The 21017-nt window shown below is 48.6% G+C and overlaps 1 protein-coding gene across 1 annotated transcript in view; it reads right to left on the bottom strand.

Annotated features, from left to right (window-relative positions):
* Nucleotides 1-3443: 3443 nt before the first annotated feature.
* LOC126986567 (uncharacterized) overlaps nt 3444-21017 on the bottom strand; it is a 163825-nt gene continuing 146251 nt past the window's right edge. Inside the window, exon 13 of the mRNA XM_050842833.1 lies at nt 3444-4227. Coding sequence (XP_050698790.1) covers nt 3444-4227 — 784 coding nt within the window. The remainder of the gene's footprint in view (nt 4228-21017) is intronic.

Below are 21017 nucleotides of genomic sequence, written 5' to 3' on the forward strand. Positions count from 1 at the left end.
TGTTAGCCTTTCTTGTTACCAACTTTAAGTGGTTTGTGTTGAGTGTTATAGTTAAATGTTTAAGGCGCGAACTGTTATCTCACGTCAGGTCCGGTGTCCCGTTGCCTGCGTTCTCCAGTTGATTGAAGTGGTTGAGACAACACAATAGCCTTTTAGTTAAGTGATGTGTGGCCGAGCGGTAGCCGTTATAAGTTCACTTTAGTTCACTTTAGTTCTCTTTAGTTCTCTCTCTCAGGTTAATACAAATACCAAATGTATTTTAACTATATTAACAGTTGTATAAAAGGTTTACAGTTTACGTGAACGAGACGCACGAAATCAGAGACAGCCACACCGCTGCAGGGCGCGGGGCGGCAGAGCACCGCTCGCCTGCCCGTCACCCGTCTTCTCCCCCTTCTCCGCGTTGTTCGCCCGTTTTATTTGCTTGTAGTTCGACCGGAAGGGTGTGGGTTCCGGTTGATGACGGCTGATGAAAGTCATCATTTGCTGATCCTAGTGTCAGTTCATCACAGCTTCCCACGGCCAAAAGCACGACGTGTTGTTAGACATCCTGTTGTGCGACACCGACCGGGTGTCGCCACACGTACAGTCATACATACACATGTACATTATCATATACACATTACAAAATCCCGTTGCAAGGGCTATCAGGAACAGGACTTTCCACAGGAGACGATCCTTGGGAACGTCTGCTCTAAATTGGGTGCCTTGGAGATACCGAAGTACTTTCTCTAGACTAGATGGGGCCCGGTCGGCGGGGAGGGGGATTCCGGTTGAGTAACCCCCTTTTCCGGAGGGTCACCGACGTTTGTTCAGGATTATATCCAAGCCGTATTTGAGGGGGTCAGCCTGGACAGCCATGTGGGTGGAGATAGTGGCGGGGGACCTCCTCTTGTCGTGGGCCAAGAAGTATAGGAAGTATAGAACCAAAGACCCCAAGACGTCATGATTCCCTTTCTGTAAAAGGGACGGCTGGAAGGCTTTCCAATGAGGTTCGTACTGTTGGTCGATGACGGGTGGAAAGACGTTAACATGTCATTCGCAACCGTGTCCGAAACGGATTTCCTAAATGTGGTACGGAGAAACTCCAGACGTGTAGTTTCAAGGTGGAACGAAGCCTGGCTGGGAGCTCCTCATGCAGAATATGTCCTTCCAGAGGAACCGGGGAGGGAAACCATGCTTTCAGTTCGGAGAACAATGGTTGCACCGTCCATGGTCACTTTGCCTTTGAAGAGACGCAGTTTGTTGTATACCTTCACGGGGACGTTGATGCAGGACGGCAGAAACAGATACCACCAGTTTCCGTCCTCCTTGAAGGCGTCTGATCCTCCTGCGGACGTCCTCTCTTCCCTTGTAAGGAAGGTTTGCAGCTGGGCAGAATGCCTGGACGCGAAGAGGCCCACTTCCGGAGTGCCCTACTCCTTGCTGAGAGCTGCAAAGTGCTTCAGGCGAAGCTGCCACTCCACTGACGACTTTCTGAAACGAGAGAGAGCGTCGATCTACACGTTCTCCGCCAACCTTGCCGATATGTGGAGTTTGAGTTTGGCAGACAGATCAACTATCTGCTCCGTTAGGGACAACAGATGTTCGTACCTGGAGGTCCCTTGGCGAGAAATGCAGTGAACCGCCACAGCATTTTCCACCTTGAAGCAGACAGCCGTCCCCAGGGGGACCCTGTTCGACCTGATGAAGAAGAGGAGGACCATCAGCTCTCTGACATTGATATGTAGACATCTTTTCCTCTATGACCAGCCGCCGAAGTCCTGCTGGCCGTTTGTAGACTGGTAGCCCCACCCAACGTCCGAGACATCCGACGTCACCCAGACGGACGGAGGCGAAGGTAACTATCGGGTCCATTTGTAGAGGGTGCCCTCTTTCAACCACGCCCTCTGGAGGGGAAAATCCTGAGGAGGGACAAGTTTGAGCATGTCGCGGGGTTTGACGGGCACAGCAACATTCACCATGCACCTTGACGAGGCGGCGAAGTTTGAGCCTCCTCGGTTTATGACTTATGCGGCAAAGTTGAACGAGCTCAGTCGGGACTCCCGTTGCCTCCTCGTCATAGTTTGGGAGATAGAGGCTCGAAGGAGGCGGTGATGAATCTCGGTAGCATTCTTTACAGAGATGCGGACAGAGGCAGAGCGGGAATCCTACAGCATATCCAGTCAGCTTAGGCGTTGGAGAGGGGTAAGAATGAACTTTTCCTGTTGACCCGAAAGCCTCTGTGACCGCTATGGCCCGCTCCAGCATGTGGGCAGTCGTCGAGGTACATAAGGCAGTTCACCCCTTTCGCCACCACCCGTTGAGCGATAACCTTGAAGAGGAGTGTGAAAATCCTATGGGCGATGGAGAGTCCGAAGGGAAATCTATTGAACTGCCAGGTCTTCGACCCTTCTTGGAAGGCCACGAAGCGTCGGAAACAGGGTTGAATTGGGACATGACAGCAGGCGTCCTTGAGGTCTAAGGACACCATCCAGTCTCCTTGCCACAGGCACAGGCTTACCTGGGCCAAGGTCAGCAGCCTGAACCTGTTGTTCTTTATGTACTTGTTCAACCTGCTGAAATCCAGAATGAGTCTTCCTTTTAGGGAGTCCTTTTTGGGGAAGGTGAAGTTACGAGAAAGAAACACCTTTTCCGGGGGCTTGTCCACCACCCCTTCGGATAGCATGTCCACCACGTGGCTGGTGAGCGTAGTGGAGCCTGGCGTCCATTGAGGAGGACACCGAAGCGGTGGCAATCTTACCCAGGGCCAAGTAAGGCCTCTCTGGACCACCCTTGTGGCCCAGCCTCTCTGCGGCCAGGATGCTCGGAATATGGAGAGGAGGCCCTGGGAGGGAGGTTCAGAACGCCCCTTGGTGGTGCGTCTGGGGGCGGCGTCCCGTCCTGAGCTGGGAGCCCATGTCCCACGAGGCACTCTCTGACTGGAGCACCTCTCTTTCTTTGAATCACCCTGGATTTAGCGGGGGTCCTTTGCCTGTCCCGCTCGACGAAAGGGCATTTGGCGTTCCCTGCCCTGCGCTTTCCTGTAACCCCCAGATAGAGTGTGCCTGGGGGCTCGAGGAGCCACCAGATTGATGGTAGGATGATCACCGAGAGACACTGCTGGAGAAGGGAGCTTCGATACGAACCCCGGGGTGAAGGCGCCAACCCGAAGCTACTGCTGCTGTGTCGCCTTCGGCAGCTCACGAATAGCCTCTCGCAGCAAGGCGAGACGGTTGCGACGGCCCTGTTGAGGGCTAGTCGCATTGTCGGGAGGAGGACCCGAAGGCATCACAAGCAGACGCTAGCGCCTTACAGATCTCGGAGAGCTAGGCTAGGGAGAGTGCAGAGTGGCCCTTGGCTAGGTAGGCGTGCCAGTCCGCCAGCTGGCTGAAGAAAGCCTCCGCAGAAGCCATCAAAGAGGCATGCTGCCTCTCGCGAAAGTCCTTCCTGAAGAGCTCCTCCTAAACAGGTTTAGCCTGCCACGGGAGGTCCTTGGCGGACAGCCTGGTCTCCCCGGAGAAAGTCTGCCACTTCGCGTTGAAAGCCCCCAGAGGCTGGGAGAGCCGGAACCGGGTTCCAAGACGTAGAAGGGCCTTGTGACCTATTAACGGCACCCGAACTCTAAACTTTTGCTGGGTCCAGCCCCGCCCTCCGCCAGGGGAGCCCAACGACAGCCACCTGGCCTCCTGTGTGCCCTCAACACATAGTAGGCCCTCCTTGATCAACTTGGGCTCGGTCAGTAGGGAGGTCAGAGCGTCGAAAGCGTCGGTCGGGGTGACCACTGAAACCTTAAAGAGGACATCCTGCTTGGAGAGGAGGATCCGGCAGTAGAGGTAGGAATCCCTCCTCTCCTCATCGGTAAAGCGGCGCACCTCCAGGCCCGGGATGGAGCCCCACTGTACATTCGGCAGTCGACCAATCACCACTAGCCTCCCGTCGATGGTCCGGCAGCCAATTGACGCCGGCTTCGGTACCCAATCAAACAGAACGGATGAAGAAGTCGGGTTCTCGTCATCCTCGCTCACGGAGGAAGGCGGTGGGGGGTGGGGGACACCGGGTGAAACGTCTGCTGAGGCAGGGGGAGAGGGAGTCCTCAGCGGCCAAGAGTTCTCCAACCGACGCCTCTTCTGTGATGGTCGGATCATACCCTCTGTCCCGCTCAGCTCTTCCTGGACGTCGTCCTCTGAATCCGTGACCTCGAGAGCCGGCTTCGGCGAGAGAAACTCAGGAAAGGTTAACCTAGACCTGTTAGTGGTAGCGAGTGTCCTTAGTGCTAGTAGGTTTGCGGATAGAGAAACTCATATCCGCCAGGGTTATTTTATTTGGACAAACTTACAAATGTCATGGGCACAAACAAAACACAAAGAAAAGGTGTTTGTGTGTGTATGCGTTTGTGTGGATGTTGTCTGTGTAGGTTAACATATAAGTGTTGGTGTATATGTGGAACAATGTGTATGAGTGGACAACAAGAGGACATGGACGGACAGTCAGAGATAAACGAGGAACAAGAAAGACAAATATTTAAGACGCACAAGACAAACAAGCAGACAGGGGAAATACACTTAAAGAGTCTGCAATACACTTATTAAGTTTGCGCTTGCAGCGCTACATTTTCTTAATGTCACTGAGGGGAAGGAGCACGCAGTTTGAGCGGTGACTGCTATAGACCTTCGACGAGACGGGGAACGGTTTCTGTCTGTCAAAAGAGGGGAGGTTGTGGACGGCTTTGTGAAGGCTTGTTCTTCCGGAGTAGCGACCTCTTCCGAAGTAGCGACCTCTGGACCCAAGAAGGTCCTGTTCTGGGACTTGTGAGCCGGAGAGAGGAGAGAGGTGCAGAAGACGCCTTCGTGTCCTCCCCCACAGTCAGCACGACTGACGGACGTCTTTTTTATTAATTTCTACAACATTCGCGGTCTTCGTTCCAATTTCCATTCTGTGGAGCACTATCTCTCCTCCTCTAAACCTTACCTTCTCTTCCTCACCGAAGCACAGGTCTCGGGGGCTACTGACAGCAATCTCTGTTCTGTTCCCTCCTACTACCCCGTCGAAGGGGAGTCACCTTGTCGTGGTGACGGAGCTTGAAGCGAGGTCGGCGGCACCACCTACCGTGGTGGCTTGCCCACCTCGATAGGGCTCGATGTCCGTTGGCCTCGTGGACCAAGTGCTCCCCCCTCATCACCGGTAGAGGAGGCCTACTGGTGATGTTGCCTTCGCCCGCCCTGCCCTTTTACCACCTGGGGCAGGGCTACTGTCTCCCCACGTGTTTGCCGTGCGTGGCGTCCCGTATACTCCCCGTGCCCTCTCATCTGGGGGTTGAGTCCACCGCGGGGAAGGGTGTAGTTCCCCTCGGTGGGCAACATGCTCCTTTGGAGGGAGGGTTGGGGTAAGACGGGTGGTTCAGTGTGGCCCCACTGAATCAATCGGCTGGTCATGCGATGCCTAGGGTCAAGTGGTCATTGCCGGGTGGGCGGTCGCAACGGTCCCGCGACCGTCGTTAAACACCTGACAGTGGATGCGTATACTTCCCCATTACCCCTCGGGCTGTTGGGTGCGGTCTGGCCCCAACATTCAGCCTCCCCTTGTTGGGCTCCATGGTGGGTGGGGGCGGGGGGAGTGAAACACCTCCCCTGTGTATGGGTAAGTTTCCCTTGCCTCGGCCTGCCTCTCTCCCTGACGTCCACCTGTCCCCGATTACCCCTGCACGGTCCTCTCTCGTCGCCACCTTGGAGGCTTTCACCGTTCCTGGTGGTGCCGCTGGAAAGTCCCTACCTCCTAGAGGGGCTGACCAAGACAAGTCCGTGCGACACAAAAGTCCACGTGTGTCTGACAAGGCTGCCTCCCATTCCGGGAGTAACTCTGATGTGCGTCCCTCTTCCAAGCTGGACGCACTTCAGATGGTGAATATCGATCCATCGTTTTCCTACCGTGCCTTGCACTCCCTACTCAAGCCATTTGGCACAGTCCTTCGTATCTGTCTCATTTATGATGGAGACTTCAAGTCAAACAGATGCTATGTGACCTTTGCTTCCAGCGCTGAAGGCCAGTCGGCGTGTGATGCTGTTGCGACTCTGCCTATCGCAGGTGCTGGATTTCAAGCGAAACTTCTCCGCTCTTCCAATATTTCTGACAATGACATGGACTATGTCCCGACCCTCTTCGAAGACGCTTTGGTAGAGCCAACTCCCAGGGACAGCCAGGTCCCTCCCCCTCGTTGGTTTGTTGCATACTATAGGAATGGGCGTGGCAACTTCATTCATGCTGCCAGGTACCTCGCCAAAGAAATTGTCACGATCCCTGAGGGGAATCTGAAAAAGTATGGGAAGGGAGTGTTAGTCAGGGCTAAAGATGTTACTCAAGCTAAAATGCTGCAACATCTACCATGCCCTGCTGACAACATGTTTGAAACGGCCAAAGCACACCATACCTTCAATTATAGTAAAGGCAGTATATATAATCATGACCTCTATGAGTTCTCTGAGGAGGAAATACTTGGGATGTGCCCTAGTTCTGTTCATAAGGTGTCCAAGATGAAGGGTTCAGCTAACATGATACTTCTCACCTTTTTTGGTTCTACCCTCCCTGACCGTGTCAGTATTGGCCCCCTCCATCTTCGGGTAAAGCCTTTTGTTGACCACCCTCTACAGTGTTTTTCATGTTACGGGTATAGTCATGGTAAGAAATACTGCACTGAACCTTCTCGGTGTGGTAATTGTTCTGCATTAGGCTCACACTCCACGGCGGAATGTGAGTCAGATGCTTATTGCTTCTATTCACCTCATCGCTAGGCACTCGCTCTTCTGCCCAGCCCGCTGCTCAGATGTCCACTACGGTTTCCTCCGGGCCCTTTGAAGCTACTGTTATTACGTCCCATAATAGATTTTCCCTTTTGTCCTGTGATTCTGTCGAGTCCCCTCCAGGTTCTGATGGGGATTCTCCGGCCTCGTCCCAGGTGATGCATGTTGATGTACATGCACCTCACATTGCTTCGCCGAAGTCCGCCAGAGGTATGAAAAAGCGACATCGCGGTTCTACAGATTCAGTTGAATCTGTTCCGCCAACTAAGATTACTGTAGGTATACATGATTCTGGGGTCTCTCAGGATAGGCCTATGGAGGAAGATGCGGAGGCTCATATTGAGCCTGCTGAGACCCCCTCTGTTCCAGTTCCTGTTGCTTCTAGTGGTTTTCCTGATCGGGATATGGAAACTGAGGAGTCCCTTGGAGATAGTGTTGGGAATCCTCCCCGCGAGCATGTAGCTTCGGGGAGTGGTGTGCGGTCTGGCTCTAGTAGTGCGGCGTCCGGAGGGGGCGCAGGTTCCTTTGTTGGGAGAAAGCTCGAGGTCTCTCGACCCGGCTCCTCTCGGGTCCCAGTCTCCTCTTCTCGTCGTATTACCGTGCCGAATCAGGTGGGTAAAAGGCAGTCTCTTTCAGTGGCTCGCCTGGAGCGCACTCGAAAATAGACATCTTCCTACCCCTCCAGTGAAATTGTAGAGGCCTACGAGCCTCGTGGGAGGAACTCCGAGCATTGATATCTCGGTTTTCTCCTGCTTGCCTTTGTTTACAGGAGACAATACTCGGAGACTACACTCACTCTAGTCCTCCTGGGTATCGTGCCGTTTACAGTACCCCTAATCCTGGACAGGGCCACCATGGTGGCACCGCCATATTCGTTCGCTGTGATATCCCTTCTGTCCCATTACAACTTCACTCAACGTTGCAGTCTGTTGCTGTAAGGTTTATTTGGGCAAATTTTATACATTATGTAGCCTTTATCTCCCTCCTGGTGTTCCCGTTGACAGACACGATCTTGATGACCTGGTGCAGGAACTTTCCTCGCTTTTACTTTTATTAGGGGATTTTAATGGTCGCCATCCGTTGTGGGATGATGGTGCTACCAACCCACGCGGACTTTTAGTTGCTTCTTTTATTGAGGATCAGGGATTAGAAATTTTAAACTCTGGGGAGGTGACACATTATCATAGCCAGACTAGTACTTTTACCTCTATAGATCTTTCACGTTGCACTTCTAATTCTCTTCCTGATTTTCGTTGGCGGGTCTTACCGGACTTGTATGGCAGTCATCACTTTCAATTTTATTGGAACGCATTGATTCTGTCCCACAGTCACGCCTTTCTCGCTGGCGTCTAGATAAAGCAGACTGGCAGCGATTTACGGAACTTAGCTCCTCTCTTCGTCCGTTGGCTGACTTTGGAACTTCAGATGAGGCTGCATCCTATTTCACTGATGCCCTACATTATGCAGCCCTTCAATCCCTCCCCAGGACGTCTGGCCAGTTCCCTAAACGTCCTGTTCCCTGGTGGAACGCCGCTTGCACTACTGCTGTGCAAGAGAAGCGTGCTGCATTCTCTCGACTTCGTCGTCACCGTGGGGACCCCCAGTGTTTGGATGCTTTTCGGCGAGCGCGTGCTCGAGCACGACGCATCTTCAAGGAGGCTCAACGAAGTTCTTGGAAGGCTTATGTCTCTTCCATCACTACCAGAACTACACTCACAGAAGTCTTTAACAGAGATCGTAAGATCTCTGGGAAGTTTTCCCCCCCTCCCCCTCCAGTGTTATCGCATGCAGGGGAAACGGTGGCGGACCCTAAGACTGTTGCTGACCTATTCGCCAAGCACTTTGCCAGTGTCTCTAGGAAAGATCCTACTGCACCAGGGGCTCGTCATCGCCGGGATTTGGAATCACTCGGCGTTAACTTCGCTTCCACAGGAGGGGAATCTTATAACATCCCATTTTCTCTCTCCGAGTTGAAGACGGCTTTATCCCAGTGTCATGATTCCTAGCCAGGTCCAGACGACATCCCTTATGCTTTCTTACGCCACATGTCTGACTGTGGTTTTATATTTTTATTGGATCTTTACAATTTCATTTGGCGTACCGGTGATTTTCCATCTCTGTGGAGTGTGGCTGTAATTCTCCCCATTCTGAAGCCTGGGAAAGATCATCTCCAAGCAACTAACTATCGTCCTATTTCTTTAACATCCTGCATTTGTAAAGTGATGGAGATGGTGAATGTCAGCCTTATGTGGTACTTGGAGAGCCGGAATTTATTGACCCCGGTGCAATATGGTTTCCGAAAGGTGCGGTCCACTTCGGATGCTCTTTTATCCTTGGAGTCCTCAGTTTGTGAGGCGTTTGCCAATAATCACCACCAGGTGACCGTGTTTTTTGATCTGGAGAAGGCCTATGACACCGCTTGGTGTCATGGAATTTTACTTAACCTGTTTGAGTTTGGTCTTCGTGGCCGTCTCCCTGTTTTTATTCGGGAGTTTTTATCTCATCATCTTTTACGGGTTAGAGTGGGGAGTACTCTTTCCGAGGTTTGTCCACTTGAGGATGGTGTAGCACAGGGAAGTATTCTCAGTGTTACGCTATTTGCTGTGGCTATTAATGGAGTCGTTGATGTCCTGCCTGATGGAGTTCAGAGCTCCTTATATGTAGACGATTTATCCATTTCGTTTTCTGCGGCAAGGATGTCGTTGATTGAACGAAAACTGCAATTGACTATTAATAGAGTCGCCAATTGGGCAAATACGCGCGGCTTTCGATTTTCGTCCTCAAAGACAGTAGCTATGCATTTCTGTCGTCTTCGAGGCGTTCATCCGGACCCTGACTTATGTCTTGGTAATAGGCGACTGTCGTGTGTAGAGACGACTCGTTACCTCGGTCTTTTATTTGATAGCCGCCTAACCTGGGCGCCTCATTTACGTTACGTTAAGGCGGCTTGTCAGAAAGCCCTGTCCCTCCTTCGTGTTTTAGCTCATACCTCTTGGGGTGCAGACATGGACACGCTACTCCTCCTCCACAGAACACTCATCCTTTCCAAGTTGGAATATGGCTGCGAGGTATACTCCTCCGCCAAGGAGGCTCACCTACGCGTGTTGGAATCAGTACATCACGCCGGGGTCCGCTTGGCTACTGGTGCATTCCGGTCTTCACCGATACCTAGCCTCCTCGTGGATGCTGGCGTCCTGCCTCTGGATTTGAGACGCCAGTCCTCTCTATTCCGTTGCTGGTTCCGCGTCCAACGCCTTCCAGAATCAGTTCCTTGTGCGTCAATTTTGCGGGATTCCCGATCGCCTGCATATGATGAGCGACCTAGTCTCCCTAAACCTTTTGGGTTTCGGATAGCGTCTGCCATGACACCGTTGTCTTTCCCTCCCATTCCTATCTGCCCTTATCGAGTACCTAGGGTTGGATACTGGCAGTTCCCCGGTGTATCCGTGTGTTCTCCCACTATAGATAGTAAGAGGGATTTACCGCCATATGCGTCCCGAGCCTTATTTTTAGAGCATTTCACTGAACACTCGGACTCCAACCCTGTCTTTACTGATGGCTTTAAATTGGATGCTGGAGTTGGCTTTGGTGTTGTGTTCCCCTCCTTTTGTCGGGAGGTAGTCTTTCTTCTGTTGCTTCTGTATTTACTGCAGAGCTGTCTGCAATAGTCCTCTCTTTACAGATTATTTTTACCCTTCCTGTGGACTCTTTTATGATCTTTAGTGATTCTCGTAGCGCTCTTTCTGCGCTGGGCTCCTTTACTCCCTCTATTAATCCCCTAGTTTTATCTGCTCTCGAGTGGCTGTATTTGCTCAGCAACAGGGGATATCGCGTTGGGTTTTGTTGGGTTCCAGGACACGTTGGCGTACACGGGAACGAACGAGCTGATGGACTTGCAAGGGAGGCAGCAGCTAGAGCTGCCCCTCCTAGTGCTGTCCCATGTACAGATATGTTTCCAGAGATTCGCAAGGCAATTCTTGCCAGTTGGCAGGAGAGGTGGAATGCTCGGGGTGCGACTTCCAAAATGGGAGAGATTACCAGGACTGTGTCTCGTCCTTGGTCATACGAAAGTGTCCGTGACCGTCGCTCGCAGACAGCCTTGACCCGTCTTCGGACGGGTCATACGCGTCTAACACATGGTTACCTCATGTCCCGGGGAGTGCAGCCTTATTGTGATGACTGCTTGGTTCCCCTGACCGTGCGGCACTTGCTGGTCGAGTGCCCCAGTTTGGGGGACCTGCGAGTGCGATACCTGTCGCAGTGTCGGGGAGAAGACGGATCATTCCGTCTCTCGCTGATGCTGGGAGGGAGATGCCTTTCCCCGGGACATGAGGTACTTCTCTTTATGGAGAAGGCTGGCCTTCTCCATGAGTTATGACCGTTTTCTGTGTGATTTGTTTCGTCTCGTTTTGTTTGGCTTTGCTCTTAGTTTACTTTTGTAGGTTCGTTTTTTAGCCCTTTTAGTTTAGATTTTCTTTTTTTTTATAGTTTTTAACACATTGAATGCGGCGCCATATGACCCTGGCTTTTTCCGGCGCCTAATTTAAATCAATCAATCAATCAATCCAATAGAAACTCGGGCTGCAAAATTATGTAATTTCTATACTTTGTGTATTAGCGTAGTGTTGGTGGTACCCCACATCCTTATACAATAGTTTATCGGGCTTAACACAAGTGCCTGTACTTCAGTTTTCCTGGTTGTTTTATCAATATTCAAACTTTCTCGACCAATGTAAATTAGTATCCCGATCACTTTTTTAGTCAGCTCGTTAATATGTCAAACATACATAAGAGTGTACAACAGTCCTATATGTTGATAACACGCAATTTCTGCATTATGACACACCAGAAAATATAGACAACCTTAATAACGCAGTAGAAGCAACACTCGCTATAAGATAAAGAATATTTTCTCAGAAACGGTCTGCCAGTCAATCCAAGTAAAACACAATGTATCGTTATTGACAACAGACACTTGCTGCCCCACTTACCTGAGGACACTGTTATCCGATTCGATGGCACCATCATTCGTCCCAGTATTTATGTGAAAAACCTGGGCCTGTACTTGGACCGCTGGGAAGGGTGATTCACAGCCCTTACACTACCGACCCATTTCTCTAACATCCTGCCTATGCAAACTCCTGGAGAAGATTGTCAACTTTCGCCTAGTACACGATCTAGAGAGCAATTGCCACCCGTCTCCTTACCAGTCAGGGTTTCTGAAGATGAGATCAACAGTAGACACCCTTGTGCGTCTTGAGTTAACTATATGCCGCTCGTTTGCAGACAGACAACACATGGTGTGCATCTTCTTAGACCTCGAGAAGGCTTACGACACGACATGCAGATATGATATGCTAAAGCAGCTCCATGACTTTGGTCTCCGTGGACGGATGCCAGAGTTTTTTGAGGGATTTCTTGTAGATCGGCCTTTCCGAGTCAGAGTTTGTACGTCCTACTCACCATCCTATGAACAGCAGGAAGGAGTTCCCCAAGGAAGCGTCCTCAGTGTCACCCTCTTTGCCGTGGCCATAATTTAATGGTATTACAACATCGCTCCCTGAGGGGCTGTCGTCCTCCCTCTATGTCGACGACCTAGCAATCTGGTACTCGGCGTCTCAGATGTCCGCCGCGGACCGAAGACTGCAACACGCCATCGATAGGACATCCAGATGGGCGGAGGAACATGGCTTCCGATTCTGACCTTCCAAGTCGGTTGCCATGTACTTTTGCCGCCCGAGAGGCCACCATCCAAACCTTGATCTCATTATGTGCGGTTCACGTCTACCTGTTGTGGAAGAACACAAGTTCCTGGGACTCGTCTACGACAGGCGCCTCACATTCGCTCGATCTCTTTCATGTTCTGTCATGCACTTCATGGGGCGCTGACCGCACAATACTCCTACGCCTTTACCATGCACTCATCGGGTCGAGACTGTCCTACGGCTGCCAAGTATACACATCGGTAACAACTGCCAGCCTCCGCACACTTGATGCAATCCATCACGCTGCAGTCCGACTATCAACAGGTGCCTTCAGATCAACCCCCATATCAAGTCTTTTAGTTGACGCGGGAGTGCCACCCTTGGACTTGCATAGAGACGGACTTCTAATTAAATCCTGGTACAGACTACAACGCCAACCTAACAACCGTGCATACACCGTTGCTTTGGACTCCAATGTAGATATAATATACAGAAACAAACCTCTCCTACCTCGCCCTTTTGGTTTCCGTGTCCGAAATGTCATTGGGGACCTCTCGCTAGCATACTTCCCTATAGCAGTTTATCAGATACCGCCCATCACACCGTGGGAGTTCCCAAAAATATATTTCTGCCGGTACTCCAACTTCAACAAAGCAAGCATCTCAGCGGGAACTGCTTGACAGCTGTTCCTGTCCCACACAGCTAGTCACGCGACATCTGTACCAGTATACACGGCTCCAAATTCGATGTAGGCGTTGGATTTGGAGCTGTCTCTCAGACTTTCCCCGTTCTGGAACATTGCCTGCTATCGCTTCAATTTTCACAGTAGAACTATCTGCCATTCTTTTAGCAACTCGCACAACCTTCACTTTGCCTGTCGGTACTTTTGCTGTCTACTCTGACTCACAGGCAGCCATGTCCGCAATAGAAGATTTTAGGAGCACCCACCCTATCGTTTTAGATATTTTTAGCTGGCTAGTTCTAGCAAAAAGATGTGGGCATCAGGTGACCTTCTTTTGGGTACCTGCCCACGTCTCTGTGTGGTAATGAGGAGGCCGATGAGGTGGCGCGGGCCGCTGCTTCTCGCCCTCCCTCACAGTGCTCTCTTCCATTTAGGGATTTGCATCCCACCGCACTTCAGAGGGTGTGGCAGCGCAGGTGGGTGTCTGTGATTGCCACGAAAAAGATGAGGGAAGTCACAACCAGGGCTGTGCGTCCCATGGCCGTATTCCCACATAAGAAGTCGTAAGAGAGAGACTGTCCTGGCCCGCCCGCCTTAGGGTGGGTCATACTCGATACACACATGGTTTCCTCATGTCCCGGGGAGTTCAGCCATACTGTGATGACTGTTTGGTCCCACTGACTGTTCGGCACTTGCTGGTCGAGTGCCCCAGTCTGGTGGACCTGCGGGAGCAGTACCTCCCCTTGTGTGGGGGCGGAGATGGGAGTTGTCTCTCTCTCTCTCTCTCTCTCTCTCTCTCTCTCTCTCTCTCTCTCTCTCTCTCTCTGATGCTGGGGGATAAGGCACTCTCCCCGGGACATGACGTTTATGGCTTCCTACAGGAGGCTGGTATCCTCAAATTCCTGTAGGTTTTATTGACCTTTTATTGAGTTTTTTTTTTATTATGTTTTAATTAATTACCGTTTTTTTTATATAGTTTTTAGTATAGTTTGTTTACTTTTATATCCGGCGCTATATAACCCTGCAGTTGGGGCACCAAGAAATGAACGCTCCAATAATTCACTGGCCAACAACAAATTTATCTATTAATTTTTTTCTTAGCTGATTTAGGACAATAATTTTGGTATGCTGAATCCAAAAATCACATTGGTTCTGCTCAATCATGTCAACATTTTTTTTTTTTATCTTTTGACACATGATGTTTTTTACGTTATTTTTTTTTTTTTACACGTACGGGTATTTTCTATTTATGAGGCAAAATTCTTTCTTATTTCTTTAAATAAACGAATTTTGAAGAGTTTACATGCGCCATTTTTTTAATACCTGGTATTTTTTTGTATATTGTTGGGACAACAGTCCGGGTTCACCAAATACGCGTGCATCTCTGCATGTGGGATAGTAGGGACAAAGTTCAGCATTACACGAAGAAGGACTGGCCTGTACGGGAGGAATTGGTGCCTTGCAGAGCAAGGAACGTCATAAACAACCCTCTGGTGGACATAGACATGATACTCTTCCCACCGCTGCACATCAAGCTCAGCTTGATCAAACAGTTCACCAAAGCTCTGGACAAGGATGGTGGCTGCTTCACAGTTGTGCCACACTTTTCCAGGATTGACCATGGAGAAGTTGAAAGCTGGCATCTTTGACGGTCCTCAACTCCGTCAGCTCATCAGAGACCCAGAGTTTAAAAACTCAATGAACGAAGTGGAACTGGAAGCGTGGAAGGTTTTTGTTCTTGTCGTGAAGAACTTTATTGGCAACAAAAAGGCCAGGAACTACGCAGGACTTGTCACCAATATGTTGACTGCTTTCAGAAACCTCGGATGCAACATGAGCATCAAAATGCATTACTTATTCTCACATATGGATCGGTTTCCTGAGAATCTGAGACCAATGAGCGACGAGCACGGGGAGAGATTCCACCAGGACATGAAAGAGATGGAGACCAGGTATCAGGGACGCTGGGATGCAGTCATGATGGCTGATTACTGTTGGACTCTGAAGAGAGACATCCCTACCGCTGGGCATTCTATGATTTCGAAGAAACGGAAGTTCATGCCCTGAAATTTGAACAGTGATAACCTAATATCCAATTTACATGTACTTACCTTTATCAGTGTCTACTATTCAATGTACATTTATCAATTTTTGTAACATTTAATTAATGAATTGTGTTAGAAAACGATTTTTTATCTAAAAAAATCTATTTCGGATGACAAATATTAACAAAAATCAACCGAAAATGTCACTAAAATGTAATCGATTTAGTTATAAGATCCGATTTTTGTTTAATTCGACTTAGCAAAAAAACCTGACCTGATCGAGAGAAACGGGTGTCATTTTCGGATTCAGCGGTGCAACTTTGTCCTAAATCAGTTGAAAAAACTTAGATAACTTACAGCTTTTTTTTTTTTTTTGTAACCCAGTGAATCATCATCATCCCTCGTTATGCGCTTCTTAAGTAATCTGTAAATATTTTTTTTGAGGCACCAAGTTTCTGAACCGCAGGTAAGGATTGACAAGAGACATTAACTGTACATACTTTCTTTTAGGGAGAGTGGTGCGTAACTATTCATGACATTTTTTTTTTTTTTTTTTACAACAAAGGAGACAGCTCAAGGGCACAAAAAAAGGAAACAATAATAAAAAAAAAAAAGCCCGCTACTCGCTGCTCCTAAAAAAAGAATCAAAAGAGGTGGCTGAAAGAGAGGTCAATTTCGGGAGGAGAGGTGTCCTGATACCCTCCTCTTGAAAGAGTTCAAGTCGTAAGCAGGAGGAAATACAGATGAAGGAAGATTGTTCCAGAGTTTACCAGCGTGAGGGATGAAAGAGTGAAGATGCTGGTTAACTCTTGCATAAGGGGTTTGGACAGTATAGGGATGAGCATGAGTAGAAAGTCGTGTGCAGCGGGGCCGCGGGAGAGGGTGGAGGCATGCAGTTATCAAGTTCAGTAGAGCAGTCAGCGTGGAAATATCGGTAGAAGATAGAAAGAGAGGCAACAACGCGACGGAATTTAAGAGGTAGAAGACTATCAGTAGAAGGAGGAGAGTTGATGAGACGAAGAGCCTTAGATTCCACTCTGTCCAGAAGAGCTGTGTGAGTGGAGCCACCCCACACGTGAGATGAATTATCTATACGAGGGCGGACAAGGCCCCTGTATATGGATAGCAACTGTGCGGGGGAGAGGAACTGGCGGAAACGATACAGAACGCCCAATCTAGAGGAAGCTGATTTAGTGAGAGGAGATGTGAAGTTTCCAGTTAAGATTTTGAGTTAAGGATAGACCGAGGATATTTATTGTTGAAGAGGGTGACAGCTGAGTGTTGTCGAAGAATAGGGGATAGGTGTTTGGTAGATTGTGTCGAGTTGATAGGTGGAGAAATTGAGTTTTTGAGGCATTGAAGGACACAAGGTTCCTTCTGCCCCAATCGGAAATGATAGCAAGGTCTGAGGTTAAGCGTTCTGCAGCCTCCAGTCTGGAGTCATGTACCACCTGTTATGATGGTCTTCTATTGAAAGAAGTTGAATAATGCAAAGTGGAGTCGTCTGCGTACGAGTGGACAGGACAGTTTGTTATGGAAAGAAGGTCATTGATGAATAACAGGAAGAGAGTGGGTGATAGGACAGAGCCCTGTGAACACCACTGTTGATAGGTTTAGGGGAAGAACAGTTACCATCTACCACCGCAGAGACAGAACGGCCGGAAAGGAAACTGGAGATAAAGGAACAGATAGTGGGATAGAATCAGAAAGAGGGCAGTTTAGAGAGCAAAGACTTGTGCCAGACTCTATCGAAGGCTTTCAATATGTCTAGCGCAACTGAGAAAGTTTCACCGAAACGGCTAAGAGAGGATGACCAAGAGTCAGTTAAGAGACCAAGAAGATCGCCAGTAGAACGCCCCTTGCGGAACCCATACTGGCGATCAGATAGAAGGTTAGAAGTGGAAAGGTGCTTTTGAATCTTCCGGTTAAGGATTGATTCAAAAGCTTTAGATAGACAGGAAAGTAAAGCTATAGGGCGGTAGTTTGAGGGATTGGAACGGTCACCCTTCTTAGGCACAGGCTGTACAAAGGCATACTTCCAGCAGGAAGGAAAGGTAGATGTTGATAGGCAGAGACGAAAGAGTTTGACAAGGCAGGGTGTCAGCACGGAAGCACAGTTTTTAAGGACAATAGGAGGCACTCCATCAGGTCCATAAGCCTTCTGAGAGTTGAGGCCAGAGAGGGCATATAAAACATCATTATGAAGAATCTTAATAACAGGCATAAAGGAGTCAGAGGGGGTATGAGTAGGAGGAATATGCCCAGAATCGTCCAGGGTGGAGTTCTTACAGAAAGTTTGAGCGAAGAGTTCAGCCTTAGAGATAGATGAGACGGCAGTGCTGCTGTCAATGTTAAGGAGAGGAGGGAAAAAGGAAGAAGTGAAATTGGTGGAGATATTTTTGGCTAGGTGCCAGAAGTCACGGGAAGAATTAGAAAAAGCAAGGTGTTGACATTTTCTGTTGATGAAAGAGGTTTTGGTAAGTCGGAGAATAGATTTGGCACGATTCCGGGCTGAAATGTAAAGTTCATAGTTAGTAGGGGTGCGAAGGCTCTGGAACCTTTTGTGAGCTGCCTCTCTATCTTTAATAGCACGAGAACAAGCATGATTAAACCAAGGCTTTTTAGCATGAGGAGTAGAGAAGAACGTGGAATGTATGCCTCCATTCCAGAGACAATCACCTCTGTGATGCGCTGGGCACACACAGAAGGGTCTCTCTCCTGGAAGCAGTAATCATTCCACGGGAAATCGGAAAAGTATATCCTCAGGTCGTCCCACCGAGCTGAGGCAAAATGCTAGAAGCATCGCCTCTTCGGTGGGTCCAGAGGATGAACAGGAGCGATAGGACAGAATACAGAAATAAGGTTGTGATCGGAGGAGCCCAATGGAGAGAACAGTTTGACAGAGTAATCGGAAAGATTAGAGGTAAGGAAAAGGTCTAGAATTGGGCCTGTCTCCAAGACGGTCGGGAATACATGTAGGGTGCTGAACCAACTGCTCTAGATCGTTGAGGAGAGCAAAGTTGTAGGCTTGTTCACCAGGCTGGTCAGTGAAAGAGGATGAAACCCAAAGCTGGTGGTGAACATTGAAATCTCCCAAGATGGAGATTTCAGCGAAGGGAGAGTGAGTCAAGATGTGCTCCACTTTAGAGTTCAAGTAGTCAAAGAATTTTACATAGTTAGTAGAGTTAAGTGAGAGATAAACAGCACAGACGTATTTAGTAATAGAATGACAATGAAGTCTTAGCCAGTTGTTGGAAAATTCAGAAGAGTAAAGGTCGTGGGCACGAGAACAAGTGATGTCGTTGCGCACGTAGGCGCAACATCCAGCTTTGGATTTAAATTTAGGATAGAGATAGTAGGAGGGAACAGAGTAGAGATTGCTGTCAGTAGCTTCAGAAACCTGTGTTTCGGTGAGGAAGAAAAGGTGAGGTTTAGAGGAGGAGAGATGGTGTTCCACAGAATGGAAATTAGATATAAGACCGCGAATGTTGCAGAATTGATAAGGAGGAGGTTTGAGGAGTTATCAGGACACCTCTCAAGTCGGCAGCCAAAAGGGGAGTCCTCCCTGGGGCAATTTATGGTCCCCTTCCCCCAGGCGGGGACTCCGAGGCAGTGTTATTGATATTACTACATATGTTCATCAAAAGGCAACCATCCCATTAATCTTGTTTCTGATTTCTCTTTTTTGGTCTGAGTTTGTTCTAATTGTTTGTCCTAGATATGTGCATTCCTCTACTCTCTCCAGTGTTTCGTTCCCGATCATTATTCATTTTGGTCCTTCTAACTTAAGTCCCTTGATAGAGAGAGTCCCGACAACCTAAGATTTGGACGCTAGCACACGTTCTCTTTTGTATTTCTGTTTCACAGCCATACGGGTCGTCCACTGAAACTGAGCACACTTGTGTCAGACCTGCACACCTTCCTCTTAACAGCCGAGCCAGCAGCCAGCGAACTGTGGGAAAGCAAATAAGAGACAGTTTGTGTCTACATCAACAGGTATCCCCAACCCACCATTACGCCCTTATACTTTACCATAATTTAGTCACCAGCCGTTGGAATGTGCCGTAAGAAGGTGACAGGAGATTATTATTAGCCTTACGATCACCCACTGTCTCAGTATAGGCACTCAGTAACCCACGTAGCCTGTGATATATGCGTGTCACGGCGGTGTGGTGTCATGAGACAACCGCTATAATAAGACATCCCATCCTGATCTGCGCATGCGCGGGCTTTGTTTACAAACAGAGGGTGGATGAGCTATGACACGGTACCGTGTCTTTTGTCGACTGCCTATCATGAAACGTCCCACCTAAGTTATTCTCTATCTTTTTGAAAGTGATAAATGAGATAACCTACACCCTTTGTATGTCAGTAAATGATGAATGAGGTAACCTACACCCCCTGTATGTCAGTAACTGTGAAAATGAGATAACCTGCACCCTTGTATTTCAATAAATATTCTCCCGCTGTCCTCAGATTTCTCTTCTCATTGACCGTCATGTTTCTTGGATACTCTCCATTTAGTAGTATCTGAATAATAGGGTCCATGTCATCCTTGAATTTGGCCATTTTCCCATAATAGCTGCCATGGTGCCTTGTCGCCATCTTGCCTGGGACAAACGACGATATCAACACTGTGTTTGTAAACATTGGGTTCCGCGCATGCGCAGATCAGGATGGGATGTCTTATTATAGCCGGATGTCTCATGACACCACAGAGGGCTGCTGACGACCTTGAGAGGCGGCAGCGCTCAGAGGGTACTGAGAGACTTCACACAAGTCTGGGTGCTTCTTTTTGAGTGTTGCTGCTGTGATGGATGGATTTAACAATACTTATCGCTGCAAAACATTATCGGCAGCAGTTGGGGAAGTCATTCTATTACCTACATATCCCTTCATCGCCTGACCCTTGCCTGCAGGGAGGGACGCTGCCTCCTGAACGTCATGACCCTTGATATACTTGTCATGGGCCACGTGGCTGACACACTACCCAAGCTCCATCAATGCAAAGGCACTTTGCTTCCTTTTCATTACCTGCTTGCAGTAAACTTTAGCATATGGAGAGAAAATTAGTGTAAACTAATTATCTGGGGGTGGAGGGAGCCCTGATTCCATTACTCGCTGCAATAAATGTTCTGTGCGATCCCAAGGTATTGTGAAGATAAATCATCAATGATTATAATTCAATAACATTTAATTTAATTTGAATAATTATTGTTAATTAAAAAAAATAATACAGTAAACTACCAAGGCCATGTAAACGTGTTTCATTTTGCTTGAGGGTCAAAATAGCTAGGTTTGAAGAATACTGTAGGAAAATGCACATGTCTTCAACATATTATAATGACATTGGTACCCATGAAAATGAAGACTGTGCAACCTTATACATTAGGCTATTAAATAAAGATGCACTTATAACCCAACCTAGAGGAGTTTCTAGCTGAAGACCCTTCACATGAGCAAATAGTAACCTAACCTATCACCGCTGAAATAGTAATATTTCCCCGCATTTTAAAATCTCATAAACGAGTAATAATAATGGAAACGGTTACCAGAGTGATGATTAGCAAATACAATCTAAACAAATAATGTGTTAACTTTTAGAGTGAGTTGGGTGTGATTCTAGAGTTTTACCAAGACAGTATGGCTCACCAAAAGCTAGCTTCTGTTCATTAAACTCTTGTAACACGTCCAGTCTATTAGACTGTGGCCTTGATGAGACTGTGAAATATCCATTGTGAGTCTGTAATAACAGCTAGAGCCCTGTGGGAGAGATCACATCCAATAATTTTGGCCATAAGGGCCACAG

Source organism: Eriocheir sinensis, chromosome 62 (assembly GCF_024679095.1).
Source record: "Eriocheir sinensis breed Jianghai 21 chromosome 62, ASM2467909v1, whole genome shotgun sequence".
NCBI classification, from domain to species: domain Eukaryota; kingdom Metazoa; phylum Arthropoda; class Malacostraca; order Decapoda; family Varunidae; genus Eriocheir; species Eriocheir sinensis.